The sequence below is a fragment of the Pangasianodon hypophthalmus genome, chromosome 2, assembly GCF_027358585.1.
Source record: "Pangasianodon hypophthalmus isolate fPanHyp1 chromosome 2, fPanHyp1.pri, whole genome shotgun sequence".
Lineage (NCBI taxonomy): Eukaryota > Metazoa > Chordata > Actinopteri > Siluriformes > Pangasiidae > Pangasianodon > Pangasianodon hypophthalmus.
The window spans coordinates 19,411,304-19,431,955 of NC_069711.1; the positions used below are offsets into that span (position 1 = coordinate 19,411,304).

Here is a 20,652-nt window from a genome sequence, read left to right on the forward strand (position 1 = left end):
AATCCAGTTATTCCTCTATATATTTAATGTACACATAAATTGCTTTGTTTTGCTGGTGAAATGGGATCAATGTATTATGTTCTCTCTCATGCTGATTCCTGTATAATCCAGCTGTTTGACAGAGAGCTGTGTCTGCGTCAGCTGCGCTACTCTGGCATGATGGAGACCATTCGCATCAGGAAAGCTGGCTACCCGATCCGTCACACCTTCCAGCAATTTCTTGATCGATATCGTGTCCTACTCAACTCTGTCATCTGTGACCCAAAAACGGTGAGGAATACTTCTCCTTTTAAATCTAGAGTAAGGACATGGTTAGAGTGTGAAGAATTCAGCAAAAATGTACACTGATATTAATATCAACGTTGATATATGTTAGTTCAAAAGCCATTTTTCTCTGTTCCAGGAGAGTGCCAAGGCATGCAGTGAGAGTATTTGTAAGAATGTGCTCAGTGATGGTGATGACTGGAAAATTGGCAAAACCAAAGTGTTTTTGAAGGTAAGGTAATGTAATATGTCAATCACTGTACACTGTGATTTATTACCCAATGCTTGAATCGTTCAAACCGTCTTCTAGGATTTTCATGATACCATGTTGGAGCTGAAACGGGACAAGGCCTTGAACGAGAAAGCGCTTATTATCCAGAAAGTCCTGAGAGGATACAAGCACAGGTTAGCTATGCTAGTTAGCTAGTCTTGAGAGGTTATAACCACAAGGCCAACAAAAGTGTATACTTTTTTTGTCCTGTGCTCATTATGCTAATCTTCCTGATTGCAGAAAACAGTTTCTTAAACAAAGATCTGCAGCTGTGGTTGTGCAGAAGTATTGGCGTGGACACAAAGGCAGAAAATTCTATAAAATTGTGAGTTATCAGGAGTTGAATAATAAATTGGGCTTGAAGGGTTCTCATACAGTCATATTTTCTTTAAAGGATTTAAAGGCTGTCTTTGGTTAAGCGTGTGAGTGTTGCTTGGTGATCCATCCGGTGATCTTATGCACAGGTCCAGTTGGGATATGCTCGTCTTCAGGCCACTGTACGCTCTCGTCAGTTAGCACGCCAGTACGAACTGGAGCGTAAGGCCGCCTTGCTGCTGCAGGCGCAGATCCACGCCTACTTTGCCAGGAAGGAGTGGAATCAAAAGAGAGGTGCTGTCATCCTCCTACAGGCTCATGTCAGAGGCATGCATGCCCGGAAAACTGTTCAGAAGATGAAGAACGATGTGCGTTATTAACTTTACAGCTTCTCCTGATGCTATTCACTAGAGACCTATGCATAAGTATTGATACATATTACATGTACCTTCAATATTCACCACCTTCTCTATACATGCCAAGCTATTGTCTTCCTGTGTTTTATTGATATTCTGGTGATTTTTATGATGAAAAATTCATAATTTACTCATCATATCTGTGGTTTGTAGGCCTTTTTGTCACTGCAGGAGCGGAGGGCAGAAGAGCTGGCTGCTCAGGAGAGACAGAAGAAGCTAGAGGCTATTCTCCGTCAGAAGAAAGAGAAAGAGGCTGCCGAACAGTCTGAGTTAATCAATGATCAGGAAATGGTAGACACAATCTTTGGCTTCCTGCCCAGCATGGTGGGAGGGCAGGAGGGCCAGGCACCTTCGGGCTTTGAGGTCAGAAGCAAATATTTTAGATTGAATTGTAACTGTGGAACTGTAACTCTGAGCAGAATTTCACCCATTCTTTTTCTTATAATGTTCCATGCTAACTACTGTTAGTCATATGAGCATTTTTTGTAAGTGAAATATTATTTCAAACTAAAATAATCCTTATGTTTGTTCTTAGGATTTAGAAGGAAAGCGGACTGTGTTAGAGGAAGTAGACCTGGATGATGCTCCTATGGAGGACGAGATTCCTGAGGAAGACTATGATGATCTGGATGAGTACTCATTCTCCAAGTTTGCATCTATGTACTTCCAGGGTGCTGCTACACCCATTCACATCCGCCAGAGACTGCGCCAACCGCTGCTGTACCATGAAGAGGAAAATGACGTGGTGGTAAATCAGCCTATTGATTCATGAATCATGCAACAGTTTGATAATGCTGCTGGACTTGCTGTAGCACAACACAAAAAACTAATATATTTAATCGAGCTGCTGTTTTTAGGCTTCTCTAACAGTGTGGTGGATCATCTTGAGGTTTATGGGAGATCTTCCTGAACCAAAAGCTCAGAAAGTCCCAACAAGCAGATCAGCATTTGCTGATTACTCCCTACAGCAGGATGTGGCATCCAGGCAAGACAGACGTCTCAGCCACATGGTTGGACTGGACCAGGTTTGTTGAAATTCTACATATGAGCTAGGGACTTATTTTCAGACTAAACATTATTTAATTTTTTTTCAAATATTGTATTCAATTAAATTCTATTCCATTTGATTTATATAGTCTTTTTGACAATAGACATTGTCCCAAAATAGCTTTCCAGAAATCTGAATGTAGATTTTAGATACCTAATTAGCAAGCCAGTGGTTACAGTTTCAAAGAAAAAAAAAACTTACATATGTAGGGCAGTGATTACAGTTCATGCTTTAGATGACACATTCTGTTTCTTTTTTTTTTAGAAACTGTTGAGGAGCAAAAACATAAGGAAAGACTCTTCAGCCCCAGAAGCGCTACCTCAGGGCAGAAAGTCATCAACATTTACAGATCTGCTGTCAGGAAAAAGGAAAACATCAACCATGACAGAAGACATTGTACCAAACCAGAAAGCTTCCTCCATACCATCGGAAGGTCCCAAAAACAGGAAGTCCTCTACCTTCGCTGATCTGCTGACCCGGAACAGAAAGACATCCACAATCCCTGAGGAAACGTCATCAAATAGAAAGGCTTCCCGAAAACCATCCATCATTGAAGAAGAGGTATGGCACATACAACTGGGTAATTGACCTAGTTTTTAAGTAAATTAAAAGTGATTTCAGTTATTATAGTATAACCTTCCTAAAATGGTCACATATGTCTGAACTGATAATACTCAGTGTTCTGACTCATCCGTTTCTGCATAAACAGCCAGAGGATGGCTCTGAAGTTTCCAAACCACCCACTATACAAACTATTAGTGAGGAAGTGGAGAACATGATTGATGAAGGACTCACCCTGGACCGTCCACTCACATCTCTTGAAAAGTTGCACATCATTGTAGGATATGGCATTGTCAGACGTGACCTCAGGTGGGCAACTTCAAAGAACGTGTTAATGATAGTATGAAACAAGCCAAATTCTTACTGCCATTTTGTCCCTGAAATACTGTATAGGTCCTAAGAAGTGTAGCACTGGGTTGGTGAATACACATTTATACATATTGGGTTTCTATTTCTTAGAGATGAGATCTACTGTCAGATATGTAAGCAGCTCCAAGAGAATGGAAATCGCAGCAGCTTCTACCGAGGCTGGATCCTTCTCTCTCTGTGCCTGGGCATCTTCCCTCCCACAGAGCGCTTCATTAAGGTGAGTCAGGCACTGCTACCTCATAATTGTAACTTAGTTAAGTGAACTTAGTTAAGTTACAAGTTTCTAATTAGTTAAGTTTCCTCCTTTCAGTACCTGCAAAGCTTCATTCGTCTCGGCCCTGTTGGATATGCTCCATACTGTGCAGAAAGGCTGAGGCGCACCGTGGCCAATGGAGTGCGTGGAGAGCCTCCCAGCTGGCTTGAGCTACAGGTAAATAGTGTTCCACTGTATCACTTTTTATTTATTTTTTTTAAATTAACATTTTACAGTTACAGTTTCTTACCAAAAGGTTCTACTTGGAAACGTCTTTGAAATGGACACTCATTTTATGATTCTACATAAAACATTTCCTCAGATAGACAATCCGATGAAAGCTTTTGGGAACAGTTTTTATGTTCACACAATGCAGATTTAAATCATTTAAAACATAAGCCATACATATTTTAGCTGCTTTATTCAATTTTCCCTGAGTGACACAACAGAAAAACATTTGCTGTGTCATCTGGAGATTGTGAGTTTGAATCCCGATGATGTTGCTACAATCTGTGGTTTGTCCAAGAGAGCATATTGGCAGTGCCCTCTGAGTGGGTAGGGAGGCATTACACTCTGCTGTCAATCAGAGTAACACTAGCCCATCATGGACATCTGTATGCACATATGAACAAGAGCAGTTACTTATGAACCTATGAATGCCTTTAAGGAATAAAAATCTAATAAAATAATAAGAATCTAATAAAATATTAATATACTTCTATAAATTACATAATTATTGTAATTTCTAATACAATTATTCATATTTATATCCCACTGTGGTCAGTGTTATGCATCTAATTCATCCACAACTCTGTTTATTCTGGGCATATCTGAAAATTTCTTAAAGATTACCTTTTAGGTTCCAACTTTTGAGTAGTATTGTAATGACCCTGTAGAAAATCTACTCTGAAAGGCATAATGCATATTTTACCTACTTTTATTTATTTGACTCTTGTGTTTAATCACTGTGTTCAATTAGGCAACCAAGACTAAGAAACCCATGGCCATCTCTGTGACTCTTATGGATGGGCGAATTCTCAGTCTGCCTGTGGACTCGGCATCTACTTCTAAAGAAGTCTGCCAGATTATCTCACAGAAAATTAAACTAAAAGACACGTTTGGCTTCTCTCTTTATGTAGCTGTTTATGACAAGGTATGTTATATCTCTGGTCTGGAATTAAGTATTATAACTAAAGTTATCCTGACCAGGCTGCTCAAGTAAGGTATATTCTTGTGTACCCCAAGGTATGGTCTCTTGGCAGTGGACATGAGCATGTGATGGATGCTATATCACAGTGTGAGCAGGAGGTGAGGCGGAAGGGCGGGCAGGAGCAGCATGCCCCCTGGCGTCTCTACTTCCGCAAAGAGATCTTCACTCCCTGGCATGACTGCAGCGAGGACAGCACCAGCACAGACCTCATCTACAGACAGGTCATTAGAGGACTGAAGTATGGCGAGTACCAGTGTGAGAAGGTAAGTGAGCATGCCTTGACAGTGTTTGATGGAGCACAGATGGATGGGATAAGTTTTGTTGGTGGGGAGTCACCTTTGTTCATTGCTAATGACATCATTGTTTGTTAGTGACCTAATTTGTTCATTATTAAGATTTTCTTTCTGCAGTGTTAGAAGGATTTCTTAAAGGAAAAAGGGTACATGCAAGGGTTCATCTAAGAGTTTTTTTAATGGAGAAAAGCTTAAGAGTTTAAAAGTTTTTATAGTTGGGTGATGTGGAATTATTTCAATAAGAGCATAAAAGGTGATGCATTTTCTTTACTGTCTTTTTGGACAGTCAAAAAACTTAGCAAAACAGGTGTATAAAATCAAACAAACTGTAGTATATGCAATATAGGGATTAATTACTATGTTTTACCATCTGTTACAGGAGGATATAGTTGTCCAGTTGGCAGCGAAGCATTTCTTTGTGCAGTATGGCTCAGACGACAGTATGGAGAAGGCTAAGAATGTTGTTCAGGATTGTGTTACCTCCAAGCTACTGGAAGACAAGTCAGAGGCCAAATGGATTCAGATGGTCCACACAGCACATGTTCAGGTATGGCAGATTTTTATTTGCTCATAATTTTCTGAGTGTTGTCAATGACAAGCAGTTGAGCAAGTCCTAAATCGAAGCTTTTTTTTGCTGAAAAATAGGAAGTTGCACAGTAACTATTCAGGTTTTACTTTTGTCTATTAGGGTCCGTATATAGATTCAAAGACAAAAGCTGATCACATAAAAGCAGAAGTGGTGGACTATGCACGCCAGAAGTGGCCAATGTTCTTCTCAAGGTTCTTTGAGGTTTCCAGGATTTCAGGTAAAAACAGTATTGTAATTAATGTGTTACTGTAAAGAAAATTGTGCATCAAAAGGATAATTACATTACATTTGATATTAAACATTACCAGGACCTTCACTACCCAAGAACAAATTTATCATGGCTATCAACTGGACTGGAATAACCTTCCTGGATGAACGTGAGAAGAAGTTTCTAGAACTCTCCTACCCAATGGTGAATGCCATAAACACCAAGAGGTAGACTGCTCTCTAACTAATTTAAGACTATGTCATCAACAGACATCTACAATTACAAAAATCCACTCTCATCAGTTTATTTGAGCAAGATTTGATCCTGTGTTGCCTAACGGCTCTTTCTCTTCCTCATCCTAGAACCCAGTCTGTGTGTCTGCTTACTCTGAAAGGAGACTTCACGCTAGGCACAGTCAATGCTGGAGATATTGTTGATCTGATAGTTCTGTTCCAGACTGGCCTAACAGAGCGCTCTCAGTATGCTGTAGCTCTGCAGGAGGTCAACAGGCAAGGTCAGCCACCTCTGAGATCCCAGAACCTCACTAGAGAGATTTTAGGACTGTTAGTTCCAACTGTCATTGATGTCTGAGTCCCAAATCGGTCCGGATATACTTGGTTTCATGCAGAATTTGTACAGAAAATGAACCACAAACCTCAAAGCTCCCAAAGTACTTTTTATTCTCAGATACAACTTTATAATTGTAGTGGTGCAGAAATCTTATATGGGGATATGAACTAGCTGTCTGACTAGCATTGCCTTAGTTCCACACAGTTACACTCTTGTGTCTGATGTTGCCCCTAAGACAGAACCTGCAAGCATTTAAAGCACTTAATTTCTTGAGTCAAAATAATTATAATATTTTTAAAGTTATTTTGTATTTTGCAATATTTTTGGAGCAATAATTCCAGGGGATTTTTTGTTTTTCTATTTCAGATGATCCAACCTTTCTTAGTTTCAAAAAAGCAGAGCTTATCCTCCTTATTAAAGACAATGAATTTTCTTCCAACCATGGCTGGGTGAAGGGACAGAATGAGCGAACTGGACAAAAGGGGGCAGTACCTACAGATGCCATCTACATTTTACCTACTTCCACCAAACCCACTAATGAGGTCTTGGTAAGGATTTTCTGAGTAATTCACTAACTATGCCACAAAGCCACCAAACAAATAATTTCCTTTTTGGGTTTTTAACATGCTGCATGATGACCTGTGTATTACTAACTGTTTTTAAATCCAGAACTGAATTCAATATGATCAGCAAACCATGACTTCTTGGCACATAAACTATTCGATCTGATTTGTTTGTCCAGAGTTTGCTCAGCATGTCCCCAGATCAGAGAAAGAATATGATTAACGACACTATCAAAGGAACTATTGCAGAAAGAGTACCTCGTGCAACGCTTAAAGAGTTCTCCATTGAGTATTTCAGGTATCTCCAGAAACTACTCTCCATTATTCACTATTTTTGTAGAAGTAAACAAAGGTTAATTAACTTCTAATTAGAAATGTCGGAATGCAAGAAACAAAGGATTTTCCTCCTTGTAGTATGACATATTTAACATGCTGATATTTTGATACAATAATCATGTGCATATATTCTTTCTTTTTCCTCAGACCTCCCACTAAAGATGTGAACAGGCAGGTGATTTCTAAAAACATGGCACCTGAAAGGCTATGGGCAAACTCCAGGGAGCCCATGAGACAGCCCCTGCTTAAGAGATTGCTGGGGAACCCAGAGCTCAGCCATCAGGCCTGCCAGGCCTTCACTGATATCCTTTACTTATCAGAGACATGCACATCCTGGACCTGAGATAAAAGAATATTACATATAAGTCGAGGTGCTATTTCATAAATGTTGCCACCACTATGTAGGTTCTACAGTGTAAATCCCATTAAATAAACAAATCTCATTAATCATGCAGTTTGATACGTGATTATTGTATTCATGTACCATCTCACTTTGCAGTTAAACTATCATTCCTAATCAACAGGTATAAAATTTGCTTTAAAGAGTAGTGAAGTGATGAGTTAAATCTGTTTGATTTACTTTTATTAAACAATAAATAAACTATATTGTGCAGTTTGGATTTGGCAATATGCCTATATCATAAAAATAACTATTGATATATACATTGCAAAGCTAAGATGATAGGCCAGACTCCATTAGTAATAAGTATACTTGGGTAGGAGTAATAATACGTTTATGCAGTGGTTATAAGTTCCTTTACGAATCCTGTGTGTACCAATCCTAAAGTACATGGGCGACTATCCCACCAGACAAATTCAGAGTCCACTGGAGCTCACAGACCAAATCTTCGAACCAGCCACTCAGAATGAAGCACTCAGAGATGAGATCTACTGCCAGATCATGAAACAGATGACAAACAATAACAACCGGTAAGGAAAACCACACGTTTGTGGAGAACAGATGTAATATCTGTCTCTTTTAGTGTTCTGTAAATTTGGTGAATGAAAACCTTAGAATAGGTTCTGTTTAAATTGCACATTTGCTGTTATGAAAGGACAGTTGCACAAGATTACGCAATAGATGAACTTGGTTGTATCAGGAATCTTGGTTGGTACAAACAGTCTTCAAATTGTAGCCTGGTTCAAATCCAACTAAAGCGCTTTGTCATACATTTCTTCATCTTCGAAAATTATTAGAGAGTTTTTGAAGCATTGGTGAGTAAACATAGTTGGCAATTTGCAATGTCAGTCATACTGCCTCTTCCTGTAGTAGTGGATCATTGCCTTATATGTGATGAAAAGTAAAAGTCTGCCACTTTGTAGTTAATATCTTACCAGGTGCAGTTAATAGAGATTAATTTGAGTATATGCTGTATTTTGACTCTCAGGCACAGCATGGATCAGGGTTGGCAGCTGCTGTGGCTGTGTTGTGGTCTGTTCCCCCCCAGTAATTCATTGCTGAAACATGCACAGCGCTTTTTGGACACCCGGCGGCGGGAGCCATTAGCCCCTGACTGTCTGCGTAGGCTGCAGGGTGCTCTGAGGTATGCACACCTTCATGACACACCATGCACAGTGTAGGAGCCCTAGCTTAGACCTGTTTGTGTTTGGGTTAAAATCATGATGAAATCACATTGACTGATGAATAGCTACCTACTTAACTACATACATATATCTGAGAAACTGATTTAGAAAAGACATGATTGTAGTAAAACTTTGCAGTTTAAATTCCACACCGGTAATTTTAGAATGCTTATGAATGGAGGCTTCTTTCAGGCTGTGAACTTTGACAAGGTGGCCTTAGAACTAAAGCCCTGGACTACACCCCTAAGAGCATGTTTGTTATGTTCCTCAGCCACTGCCTTACAAGAAAGTGACCAAATCATTCTGCAATTTTAGCCCAAACACACAGCTGAAATTAAAACTTAGACCAATATGAGAATAATTCGTTGCTTTCTCAGAGTCTTCTGTCAAATACTGTAGCACTGATTTTAACCTCAAACTCCTCAGTCCTTAAACATTATATTATTGTATTGACAGATCAACATACCTATTTGTGCACCGTTTAGAACTTGTATGAATACCAGGAAAATGTCAGTGGGTCATGATATCTAGTGTTAAATACCAAAATCACATCTGATCTGCTTAACATGTAGCCACTCAACACTTTGGTCACATAAGACTAAAAATAATGAGACACAGTTTACAAGTTTGATATTTATATATCTGATATCTGTCGCTATCATGAGGACTGCGTGTGTGTTCTTTCTCTAGAATGGAACCCAGGAAGCTTCCTCCTCACCAGGTCGAGTTGGATGCCATTCGACAGAACCGTTTTAAGATCGTACACAAAGTCTTTTTCCCTAATGACACAGACGAGGTAATGCAACACAAACTACCACATTATTACATAAACTAACAAATGAAACATGGGCACTGTGTGTAAATCTGGCACCAACTGATGTTGAGATCCCTCTTTTCTGAGCAGTCATTTGAAGTCGCAACTAACACCAAGATCCGAGACCTGATCAAAATTATCGCCAATAATCTCGGCCTGATCTCAGACGATGGCTTCAGCATCTTTGTAAAAACACAAGACAAGGTGTGTGCCAAGACTGTCAATTATCTACTTCCATAAAATTTAAGAGTCACCTTGCATGTTAACTGGCAGTTGGTTTTCTCTGTGTTGATCAGGTTCTGAGTTTGAGTGAGGCAGACTACTTTTTCGACAGTCTGAGACAGATCACCGACTGGTCCAGAAAAACTAAGATGGTGAAGGATGGTGAGTTCGTGGTAGTATAAAATTTGTGAAAATCCAGTTTCACATTTCACCTTTTTACATTTTTCTAACTTTCCTGAAACAAAGCTCTGAATAGCTTGACTGAATGACTACAACTGTTGCTTATTAATGCTTATCCATTATTGATTAGTTTATGGCTATAAATAAGACTCATAAATTTGAAGTGGTTATGTTTTGCTTTGTAGTGGTGCTTCATGTTAGCACAATTTACCAGTGCCATGGACTCTGAACAAATGTAATACATTTACATAAATTCATGTGATTGGATAAGCTGCAACAGAGGATCTGCTACAGAAGCCGCACTCGTTCATGTTTAGAAATCTTCAGTCATTAAACTAAGGCCATTTTTTTTTCATACATTGAACATACGGTTTTTTCATTTGGTCCTCTAAAATAATTTTCTGGGTTCACATTAAGATTGTCATCCACCAGTTGGTGACCCCTGGTTTAGAGGATTACAGTGGAAATAATCCTTATGCATGTATTATGCTTAGTGCTTGTTTTTTGTAGTGCAAAGTAATCCCCTAATAGTCCAACCTCAGTTAACAGTAACCAGTAATAACCAGTCAAATTTGCAGTAATTGTATGCCATGTGTTTACATGGTTGTGCTTAAACTGCAGGAGGACCAGTGAACATTCCATACCAGGTATATTTCATGAGGAAATTGTGGTTCAACGTAATCCCTGGCAGAGATCAGGAAGCAGATCGCATCTTCCACTATCCCCAGGTGAACTCCATTTTTTTCTTCCCCTTTTTTCTTCCCAACCACATGTGGTTAATCTAGTTCTAGTTTGAGGGAGTTATGATCTGAGGAATCAATCAGGTTGATCAGGTCTAACACTAGTTCTCTTTGCACACAGGAGTTGCCCAAGTATCTGCGCGGGTACCACCGCTGCACTAAAGAGGAAATGGTGCAGCTGGCCGCACTCCTCTTCAGGGTTAAAGTAGGAGATGATAAGACTCAGTTTGTCATGATCACTAAGATGCTGAAAGAGCTTGTGCCCAATGATCAGCTAAAAGCCATGTCAGCTGAGGACTGGAAAAAGGTAAGAAATGTCATTATGCATCTCCTTATCTCTTATTATACCACAGTGCTGCTGAATGCTCAGTGCTGATTGGTCAGAGGGTCTTCATTTTCTATAACACCAGCTATGACTTTAGTTCAGCTGCAGGGCAAATCACAGGTTCAGTGCAAATCACAGGTTCAGTGCCCATTCTAATATGTTATTGCTTCTATAGTAACTGATACAGGGACTTGTATGGTGGATGCTACACATAAACAGATTAAAAGCTGTTTAATTGTTGATATGGTGAAATTTTCTTTGAGGAGACATTTATTTAGTATTTTTGGAAGGAGTCTCTAGTTTCAGTATTGTGAAAATCAGAGGTAAAGTTGAAATTTTAAATTTTCCATCACATGACAGTCTTCAGGATGGAGGGCTTTCCAGTTTCTCAATAACAGGACAAGCTGTCTTTTTTTTATTTACCTTAAAAATAATAATAATACAACTTTTATATTTTATGTAGTGCCTTTAAAACGGCCTCTCAATGCACTTGGAAGAGAAAATAGAAACAGAAGTACATAGCATAAAACAAAATATATAAGCATGTATCAAAAACAGTTAATAATAAAATACAAAAATAACAATAATAGTAATAATAATTAAAAAAAGAAAAGTCATCAAGTAAAATCTATCCTAAACAAATAAGCTTTGAGAGAAGATTTAAATACACTAAAAGATGATAGTGAGTACCACAGTTTTGAGCATGAGAAGAAAATGCCCTATCACCCATAGTACCTTAGAAAGAATAAAGACAGGCTGGTGAGGGAATGACTGTTTATAGCTATTATAACATAAATGATAGCAGCAACTGGTTTTGCAGATCTTCCACAACATTTAATGTAACTTTAAACAGATAAAGTATGCAAATACTCCCACTGCATTTTATTCCTTACTTATCGATCTCATTTTTCATTATCTTCAGTTATTCACGAACACTTTTTTCAATATTTTCTCTATGTATCTTTCCATAGTGAGCACAAATTTTATGTAATATGCTGTTATTTAATCCCTCTACTGTAGAGCATTGTTGCTGCATACAACAAACAGGCAAGCCTGACAGCAGAGGATGCCATAGTGGCCTTCCTGAAGGTCATCTTTAAGTGGCCCACATTTGGCTGTGCCTTCTTCGAAGTGAAGGTAATGAAACGTGACCCTACTAAGTCAGATGCCAGTGCTGATTTTCATGTTGTGCATTAATAGCTACTTGTGTAAAATGTTCTCTTAATGCAGCAAACATCGGAGCCCAACTTCCCTGATATTGTGAGGCTTGCCATCAGCAAACAGGGGGTTACAATCATACATCCTAAAACCAAGGTAAATGTATTTTTCAGTGCTTTAATTCATGCAAGGATCAGTTTCAAATAACCAAAAAAGTTGTGTATATATCAAAAAAGATATATTTTTGTTGTTTCTTTGTTGTTTTTCTGAACAATCAGATAGCTATTTGCATCTGTATTTTCTAGCGTGTTTTTTTTATGAATCAGTTAATAAATATCTACTGCTTATTTTTAAGGATGTCCTAGCAAGGCACCCGTTGAATGTGATTGCGAGCTGGTGCAGTGGGAGCACATACTTCCACATGACTGTAGGCAATCTGGTCAAAGGAAATAAGATTCTGTGTGAAACCTCCCTGGTGAGTAATACAAAAAATTTGCTTCTGTCCCTCCAGCCCCACAGCCTTTTCAGGTGTTAACTGTTTTTTTTTTTTTTTTTGCAAATTTTAAACTAATTATTATGATCTCTCTTTTTTAACTCCACAAGGGCTACAAAATCGATGATTTGTTGACGTCCTACGTCAACATGTATCTGAACGAGACAAGAGCACAGAGAACCAGGAACCAGCGCTTTAACTGATACCTGACCTGACCTGGAAAAATGATGAAATTATTTCATTCTGCCTTTAACACACTTTCACTTCCAGTCTTCATGTTTGCCACAAACAATCACACAGTATACGGTTAAACAAGCTTGATATGAATGTTAAAGGATATGTTTAGTGATTAAAATCCTCTTATTGATTCATGCATGAGATTTTAGATCCTTTAGATTTGCTTTTTCCTCTTCTGGTTATTGGTAAGATGTTGGTAAGAGTCTAGAGTTCTTTTTCTGATCATTTATTTATTTATTTCCAAATGTAAAGAATAAGATATCGCTGTACTTTCTATGTTACTCCCAAAATCAGCTCTTATATTATAACATCATATAAATTTGCTTAGACCTGGAATATATAATACAGTGCTATGAAATAGTGATCACTTGTTTCCTAAACTAGCGGTTTGCATTACAATGTATTTACACTTTTATCTTAATGAAAGAGTTGCTTTGGTAAAAATGGCCAAATAAAAAGAACATTGCTTATTGCTTATTTGGTGCTTATTTATAGGATCATTCACCAAGTGAAATCTCATTTAGAGTGATGTCTGGGGAGTTTATTTAACGTATTATGTATTTAAAAATAGAACTTTATTATTAACAGTGTTTGGGAACATTGAGGAGTTTGTCATGTGCCAAAAGTAGACTTGCCGACTCTTCTACTTTTGTGTCACTCTTCTTTATTCTAGTTTAAATGGTCACATCACACTATTTTGCTTCAGAGCAAAAACATGGGCACAGTATAAAGAGAGGGGTGTGTTAAATGCAGAGGCTTGGATCTAGCCCAATTAAGACTTGGCAGTGTATTATTAAGCAAGGCCTAGAGGCGGACAGGGAGCCTACATAGTGGCCTTATTCAGAAGAGTGAACTGTATTTGAATATCGATGAGGGCACGCCTGATTAGAGCAGAAAGAGGCAATGTGTGTTCTACACAGCTGTGGCACTCCAGAATAAAAGACAGTTTATTAGCACTATTGGGCCTCTTTTACACATCTGTCTCAAGATCATGTGATGAGATTATTTTTGCACTCCGCTGCCCCACTCTCTGATGCTCCCCCAAAACACAGCAGGCCCCAAAGCAGCAAGGCCCCCAGCTTGTCTATGTGCTGTTGTTTTCTCGCAGCCTGTAGGCATTCCTTTACCATGAAGTGAGCTCTGGAGGGGGGGGGGTTCTCTGTCTAGTTTGAGACGTTAACAGAATGGATCATCTCATCCGCTTTATCCATAAACAGGCCTGTCAAATGCTGGCTCTGTCTTCAGTGTATTGATATGCTCAAAGGCTAAGGGATTTTGGAAGCTTTTTTTTGCAGCAGGACTTTGGAGCATGGAGCTAGACTCTGTTGCCATGGCACTGTGTCCGACCTCACATTGTAAAGGCATGCCATTATTCTCTCTCTGCCGAAATGCACCGCATCTTCTGACTTAAGCCTTTGTGGCACGCACAAGTGGCTCTCAGAGGAAAATGGCATAGCAAAAAAAGGCTGAGGTCAGAGGTCACGCCAGAGCCTTCCCATTGGGCTTGCTTTTGTGTAATCAAATTTGTTGCGGGCACAAAAGGAGCCACAGTAAAATATCTGGAAGACATTGCAGTGCAGGGACAGTGCAGTTCATTCGTTCATTAGCCTTGTCCTCCACCTGGTCTTTACTGCTCCACAAATGCTGCATGTAGAAGAAGCTGCTGGATAACCTTCTTCTCTCACAGCAGCTGTTAACAAACCCACGTTCAGCGCCAAACTACACCCTCTCTACTTCACTCTGCTACACTCATCTTAGTCTGCACTGCTGATCAGACGTGAGAGGAACCAACATGGGTGAGTGTTCATCTCTTTCTCACTGATAGACTGTGATAAATCTTTTTACCAGTTATTTTCAGCACAACCTTTAGACTGTTATTTACCGTTCTTGAAGTTTTGGAATTTGAATGATATGATTATAGTTTCTATCTACTCATCCCTAAGCAAATAGTGATTGACCATAACAATGGATAAAAAGATAATGGAAAAAATAAATACAGAACTGAATGCACATTTTCTCCTTTAGTTATTTAGTCACTTTCTCATTTATGTTTTCATGAGTGTGTTTATCTGAACTTACAAACATTTCTAAGATCCTAAAATCAGTTTTAAAGGGGATTAGAAAATGTGCCGGACTACGTATAAAATCTTTATAAATCTTTAAAACTCTTTATAAAATCATATACATTTTTTTATTTTATATATTTTTCTGCAATGAATTTTTCAACCTCATTTTCATAAAAAGCTAGCAACCCATGCAACAATGCCTAATCTCTTAATAAATTTGAATTCAAGACTCCCTCACTCCCCTTTATTCGTGCTGACATTCTTGTGTATCTGTGGCAAGCTTCTCTCTGCTTTCCTTTAATCATGTCCTAAAAAGCATTTTTACCCTGAAATTCTCAGAAGCATAAATAAATCTTTTAAACTCTTTATAAAATTATATAAAAGAATTTTTTTGTTTTATATATTTTTCTGCAATGAATTTTTCAACCTCATTTTCATATAAAGCTAGCAACCCATGCAACAATGCCTAATCTCTTAATAAATTTAAATTCAAGACTCCCTCAATCCCCTTTATTTGTGCTGACATTCTTGCATATCTATGGCAAGGTTCTCTCTGCTTTCCTTTAATCATGTCCTAAAAAGCATTTTTACCCTAAAATTCTCAGAAACAGAGGTCAGAGGTCATTATGGCAGGTGTTCTCTTTCAGAGTGTGTTTTTTAGACAGGCCGCTGTCAGTTGTGTGGGGGGACACACACTCTTGCATACTGTACTTTACCCAACATTCATTCATGGTCTTTCCCCTGAGAAAATGGCTTAGTGAAGAGTGTCACAGATTGCTTTAGGTCTCTTTTTATCATGTGCCCATGGACAAGAGCCATCTCCGTGCACACACAGCTCAGCTCACATACTCAGCCTTCTCTGTTCGCAAGAATTGGGCCTAAGGCTTTCCGCTGAAGCAAAAAAGTACAATCCGGTGTAACCTTTCCCCCTGACAGCAGAGTTTCGTAACAGTCTGCTTTAATTTGTCTCAATTACTTAAGGGCTTGGATGGTTGTGGAACTTGTATATTCGCCCCCCCAGTTACTACTGGCCTACTCAACATCTTTAGAGTACAGACCCCAAGGACTTGAAACACTCCTTAACACACACCCATTTCACATTTTTTTTGGATGTTTTGAAAATATTGATGCTTAGTCTCCCTATTTCTCCAGAAACCAGGAATAAATCAGTTTTGAGTGTTTCTTGGCAAGAGTCTTATTACTGGATGAAAAATCTTTGTTTTATGCCTCTTTGATTTATTTTCTACTTGTTATGTAAATAAAACCTTTTACATGTAATAAATCTGAAGTAGCTGAGATGAATTGTGCAATGATGTTAAAGCAACGACCACCTTCAATGCCAAAGTGCATGTACTATAAGGAAATCTTGAATACAACATTTTGTCTTATCGTTCAGCTTTATAAATCCCTGCATCTTGATCTCGTAAAACTGTTTTATGCTTGTTAAAAATAGGACAGTCCAGCACACCCTCAGCCAAAAGCATCATGAGTTTGTAGAAATTTGCAAAAGGTGTTTCTTTCATTAGTAAATATTATAGTCTTGTTTTGGGGTAAGTTCAGCAGTGGTAACTTGTTGCACAAATTTATGAATCTCAAATCTTTAGCACAAATCTTGATCACTATAAATTCTATATGGGATTAGGTTGCGTGGACACATCTATGTGGAGCTGTAAAAAATAACAGGGTGTAGCACTGGAGTCCCATGACAAAGGTGCGGCCGTCATATATAACCCACCATTCACCAATGACCATCTGCTTGCATCTGCACATTCTCCTGAGACCACATCTCCTGTTTCTCAGGGCTGTATCGCTTCCAAATGCCCAAACAGCTCCCTACTTAACTCTGCAAAGCACACTGAACACCAAAACATTCACTCCTTTCGGAAACCTGACTTGATGTGAAATCTGATGTGAACTCTGCTCGCCCTGGTGCTGAAACTTTAGAGCTTAATCTTGACCTTGAAGAGGAACATGTTGTTTTTTAGCAGATTTACCCAGTGTGCCAAAAATGTGACCTTCATTTTTTTAAACTGATGTTGAGAAAGAATTACAGAATTACAGAGAACAACAATTAGAAATGTAATATTCACAGCAAAAGTGTTTCTATAATGATCTACTAAATGTGATATTTTAATGAGAACCCATTATTTATTACACCAACAGTTTAAAGTCTACCTTTATTTCCCAAACAGCATGAGGTTGTTGTCAAGATCATATATATTTGGTTCCTGAAATGCCTTAAAATATACTGCCTTAATTATTGGTTTAAGCAGTAATTTTTCTTTTCTCTCTCTCTCTTTTTTCCCTAGCTATGACCATGGAGTCATCTCCCACCGTGCTTCCCAAACTGCTGTCCAATCAGACGACTGAGACCTGTGAGCCTGTAGACAACACGGTGGAGAATCTCCTCTTTGGCCTCTACTACATCATAGTCTTTCTTCTCGCTCTGAATGGCAACAGTCTTGCCCTGTGGATCTTCTCCCGTCAGCGAGGAGCCTCCTCTCCAGCTAACGTCTTCTTGATGCACCTTGCTGTGGCTGACCTTTCTTATGTTATTATTTTGCCTCTAAGAGCCACATACCACTTGACAGGAGGTCACTGGCCATTTGGAGAAGTTCCTTGCCGTGTAGCTGGCTTCCTTTTCTATGTTAACATGTATGCCAGTCTTTACTTCCTGGCTTGTGTAGCTGGGGATCGATACCTCGCTGTAGTGCATGCTGTGAGTTCATTGAGAATCCGCCATGCCCGCTTTGCCCACATAACCAGCTTTGCTCTGTGGGCTCTAGTAATTGTAGCCATGGCTCCTCTGTTGGTGACCCAGCAGACTATAGAAGCGAACGGCTCCACAGTGTGCTTGCAGTTGTATAGAGAGAAAGCTTCCCGCCGAGCTTTAGTCTCCCTCATAGTTGCATTCACACCGCCTTTCCTGGCCACACTCTCCTGCTACCTGCTCATTGTGAACAGTCTGAGAAAGGGTTTGAGGATGGAGCCAGTGCTGAAGGTGCGAGCATTGCGTACAATCGGCCTGGTCATGCTCATCTATGTGGTGTGTTTCCTGCCATACCACGTTAGCCGGGCCACATTTATCCTGGGTTATGGACATCCAGATCTGTCCTGCCAAACACAGCGAGGTCTAGCCCTGGCTAATCGTCTCACCTCCTCTCTTACCTGTCTGAATGGAGCTTTGGACCCACTGGTCTACCTTTTTGGAGCAGAGAAATTCAGAGGCACTGTGCAAAGACTCCTGTGCAGGGATAAATCAGGTGGATCTGCAGCTACCAGTGGAGATCTTAAAGGGACACATGAGAGTTCCCTGAGTGCAAAGTCAGAGTTCTGAGAAAACAGCATTTTAAAGTCTGTATCTGTCACCTATAGGCCAGGTTACATACCCTATTTGGTCAGTTTAATGCTGTGTAGGTCTTCATGTATGACGTACAGGAACACTGGGTTTGGGTGTGTAGACATTTGAACATAATTTAAAGTGTTGACTGGCTGGTGTGTGATTTTCTTAACCGGAAGTGAAAAAGGGAAGTTATGCAAATGCCAAAGACATCAGCCAGTCGGTTTAGTCTTATGGTTTGTCTGAGAGTACCTGGACCTAAAAATAAAAACAAAAGAAATGTTTATTTACTTATATTACACAATTTGACATCATTTTGACCATTAAAACCAAAAGTTACAGTTAAAGTTTTTTAAAAGTAACTATCCAGAGTGTATTCCCACCTCACGCCCAGTTCCTGCTATAGGCTCTGGATCCACCACGACCCTGACCAGCATAAAGCTTTCTGAAAGTGACTGAGTGAATAAAAGTAACAAATGTGAGTGATCAGAAGACAAATTTCATCCAACTTTTCATTTGTTTAACTAACAACAAACTGCTGACAAATTATTTTCAAAGTTGTTAGGTTAAACCGAAACAGCTTTTTGGAGTTTGCCAAAAAAAATAAGCCATTTTTTTGGAGTGCTTGCAGTGCAATGTCAAATTTTGAAAAACATTACATATTAAAAATGCATTTATTTGACTTATGCTTAAAACCTAACACATTTGATTAATGTCACAGAAGTGTTTCTAATCAACGGTTGCTCAAAAACCATGTGTGGGAGAAAAAGTCCCCAAGTAAAGCAAAGCCTATATACATATGTTTATTATTATTAGCCAATTTTTAAATTGTTATTAGACATTATTTTTATTTCTTGATCTGTTTGCCAATGTTTAACACGCAGCCATGTGTCATGTTAAGAAAATCATCGCTAAGCAAAGGATGCCGCAATATTATAACAGCTGCTTTTGAGAATAACTAAGTGCATATACAGATCTTCATATTATCTTAGCTGATATGTGCTCAAAATGGAATTTTGTTTTTAGCAATATTGTTGTACTACAGCAAGCCCTTTATTCTCTGCAGTACTTATGTGGCTATTCAATTCTACATATGCATTGCATTGCGTAACACTTTGTACCTCTTTTTTTTTATATATTTAATCGCCTTTATGTGCTTATTTTGCCTCAGTGACTCAGTGAATATGAAGCTATTTATTATTCCATTTCATTCGATCTGATGTTTCGGCACTTATATCGCTATATTTCAATATTGCTGTATAAAGCGTGCTAGATGCACCATTTTGTAATCATGTATAAATTAAACTCTTTGCTATTTTTAGGTTGTTTTTGGAGATTTTTTTTTATTGAAGTCATACCAGCAAAGCACATTGCAACAGTTCACTATTGCTAATACAGTCATAAATATGCACAACTCAGAGGCAATGTGTGAGTGCAGCATGGAGACTGTATATTGTTCGCATGATGCATCACATGAGCTCAAAGAGCAGTGAAGTTTCATTTCTTATAGAGCTTTCAAAGAACTGAAATGTTTTCCATCTTTGTTTTGTCAGAGCTGATTGTGCCATGTGACCATTTTAGAGTAGCATTAGAAGGCACTGTTACAATGGGTGAAAGGTGAATGTGAAACTGCGTCATTTATTAACAGCATGGGGGCTTTCGCATGCACTTTCACACACATTCTTCAGTGTGGCTATTGCTACTGTATGCTCATGAATGCTGAGAGAGAGTGACAAAGAAAAAGAAAGAGTGACAGAGAAAAAAAAAGAGAGAGAGAGAGAGAGAGAGAGAGAGAGAGAGAAGCAGTATGGAAACCCCCATGCAGTAAGTGCACTTGGGTTCTCTTTTCATATCATGTGACTCAAACTGTGGATTGTCAGCAGAAAGCTTCTTTCTTTCTTCCCTTCTCTCTCACTTTCTCACACATCAATTCATCCTCCTCTGTCACTGTGGGGACTAAGATGAGTGTGGTTGGCCCACTCATGGTCCTATCTCTTGCTCTCATGACACCTACACACATTTGAGTTCAAATTATGAATAGCAGCTTGCAGACAACAGTAAGGCTTAGAATGCATGGGACCTATCACTGTTGTTAGACAGTGGAGGACAAAAAAAATTATACTATGTATCAGCAAAAAGTGTTACTATATGACTGAGTCTTATAGCACAGGGTCTCAACATAGGCATAAAACTATTATGCATACAATCAGGAATACACTTATTGAAA

The 20,652-nt window shown here is 38.9% G+C and overlaps 2 protein-coding genes across 2 annotated transcripts in view; both read left to right on the forward strand.

Annotated features, from left to right (window-relative positions):
* The window catches only part of LOC113527823 (unconventional myosin-VIIa), a 34,942-nt gene extending 21,446 nt beyond the window's left edge, over positions 1-13,496 (forward strand). Inside the window, exons 39-70 of the mRNA XM_053227148.1 lie at positions 112-270; positions 404-496; positions 575-669; positions 776-860; positions 1,000-1,218; positions 1,420-1,629; positions 1,802-2,014; positions 2,124-2,291; positions 2,579-2,875; positions 3,024-3,184; positions 3,335-3,461; positions 3,555-3,674; positions 4,477-4,650; positions 4,743-4,970; positions 5,380-5,547; positions 5,689-5,806; positions 5,898-6,024; positions 6,160-6,311; positions 6,734-6,915; positions 7,110-7,228; positions 7,414-7,568; positions 8,043-8,196; positions 8,655-8,810; positions 9,541-9,646; positions 9,755-9,868; positions 9,961-10,048; positions 10,688-10,794; positions 10,928-11,113; positions 12,152-12,268; positions 12,362-12,445; positions 12,645-12,764; positions 12,893-13,496. Coding sequence (XP_053083123.1) covers positions 112-270; positions 404-496; positions 575-669; positions 776-860; positions 1,000-1,218; positions 1,420-1,629; positions 1,802-2,014; positions 2,124-2,291; positions 2,579-2,875; positions 3,024-3,184; positions 3,335-3,461; positions 3,555-3,674; positions 4,477-4,650; positions 4,743-4,970; positions 5,380-5,547; positions 5,689-5,806; positions 5,898-6,024; positions 6,160-6,311; positions 6,734-6,915; positions 7,110-7,228; positions 7,414-7,568; positions 8,043-8,196; positions 8,655-8,810; positions 9,541-9,646; positions 9,755-9,868; positions 9,961-10,048; positions 10,688-10,794; positions 10,928-11,113; positions 12,152-12,268; positions 12,362-12,445; positions 12,645-12,764; positions 12,893-12,985 — 4,695 coding nt within the window. The 3' untranslated portion in view covers positions 12,986-13,496. The remainder of the gene's footprint in view (positions 1-111; positions 271-403; positions 497-574; positions 670-775; positions 861-999; positions 1,219-1,419; positions 1,630-1,801; positions 2,015-2,123; positions 2,292-2,578; positions 2,876-3,023; positions 3,185-3,334; positions 3,462-3,554; positions 3,675-4,476; positions 4,651-4,742; positions 4,971-5,379; positions 5,548-5,688; positions 5,807-5,897; positions 6,025-6,159; positions 6,312-6,733; positions 6,916-7,109; positions 7,229-7,413; positions 7,569-8,042; positions 8,197-8,654; positions 8,811-9,540; positions 9,647-9,754; positions 9,869-9,960; positions 10,049-10,687; positions 10,795-10,927; positions 11,114-12,151; positions 12,269-12,361; positions 12,446-12,644; positions 12,765-12,892) is intronic.
* A 142-nt stretch (positions 13,497-13,638) lies between these two features.
* On the forward strand, positions 13,639-19,746 carry gpr17 (G protein-coupled receptor 17). Its single transcript, XM_026929795.3, has 2 exons — positions 13,639-14,815; positions 17,395-19,746. The coding sequence occupies exons 1-2, from the start codon at positions 14,812-14,814 to the stop codon at positions 18,420-18,422; spliced, it is 1,032 nt and encodes a 343-aa protein (XP_026785596.2). The 5' UTR covers positions 13,639-14,811; the 3' UTR covers positions 18,423-19,746.
* The last annotated feature ends 906 nt before the right edge of the window (positions 19,747-20,652 follow it).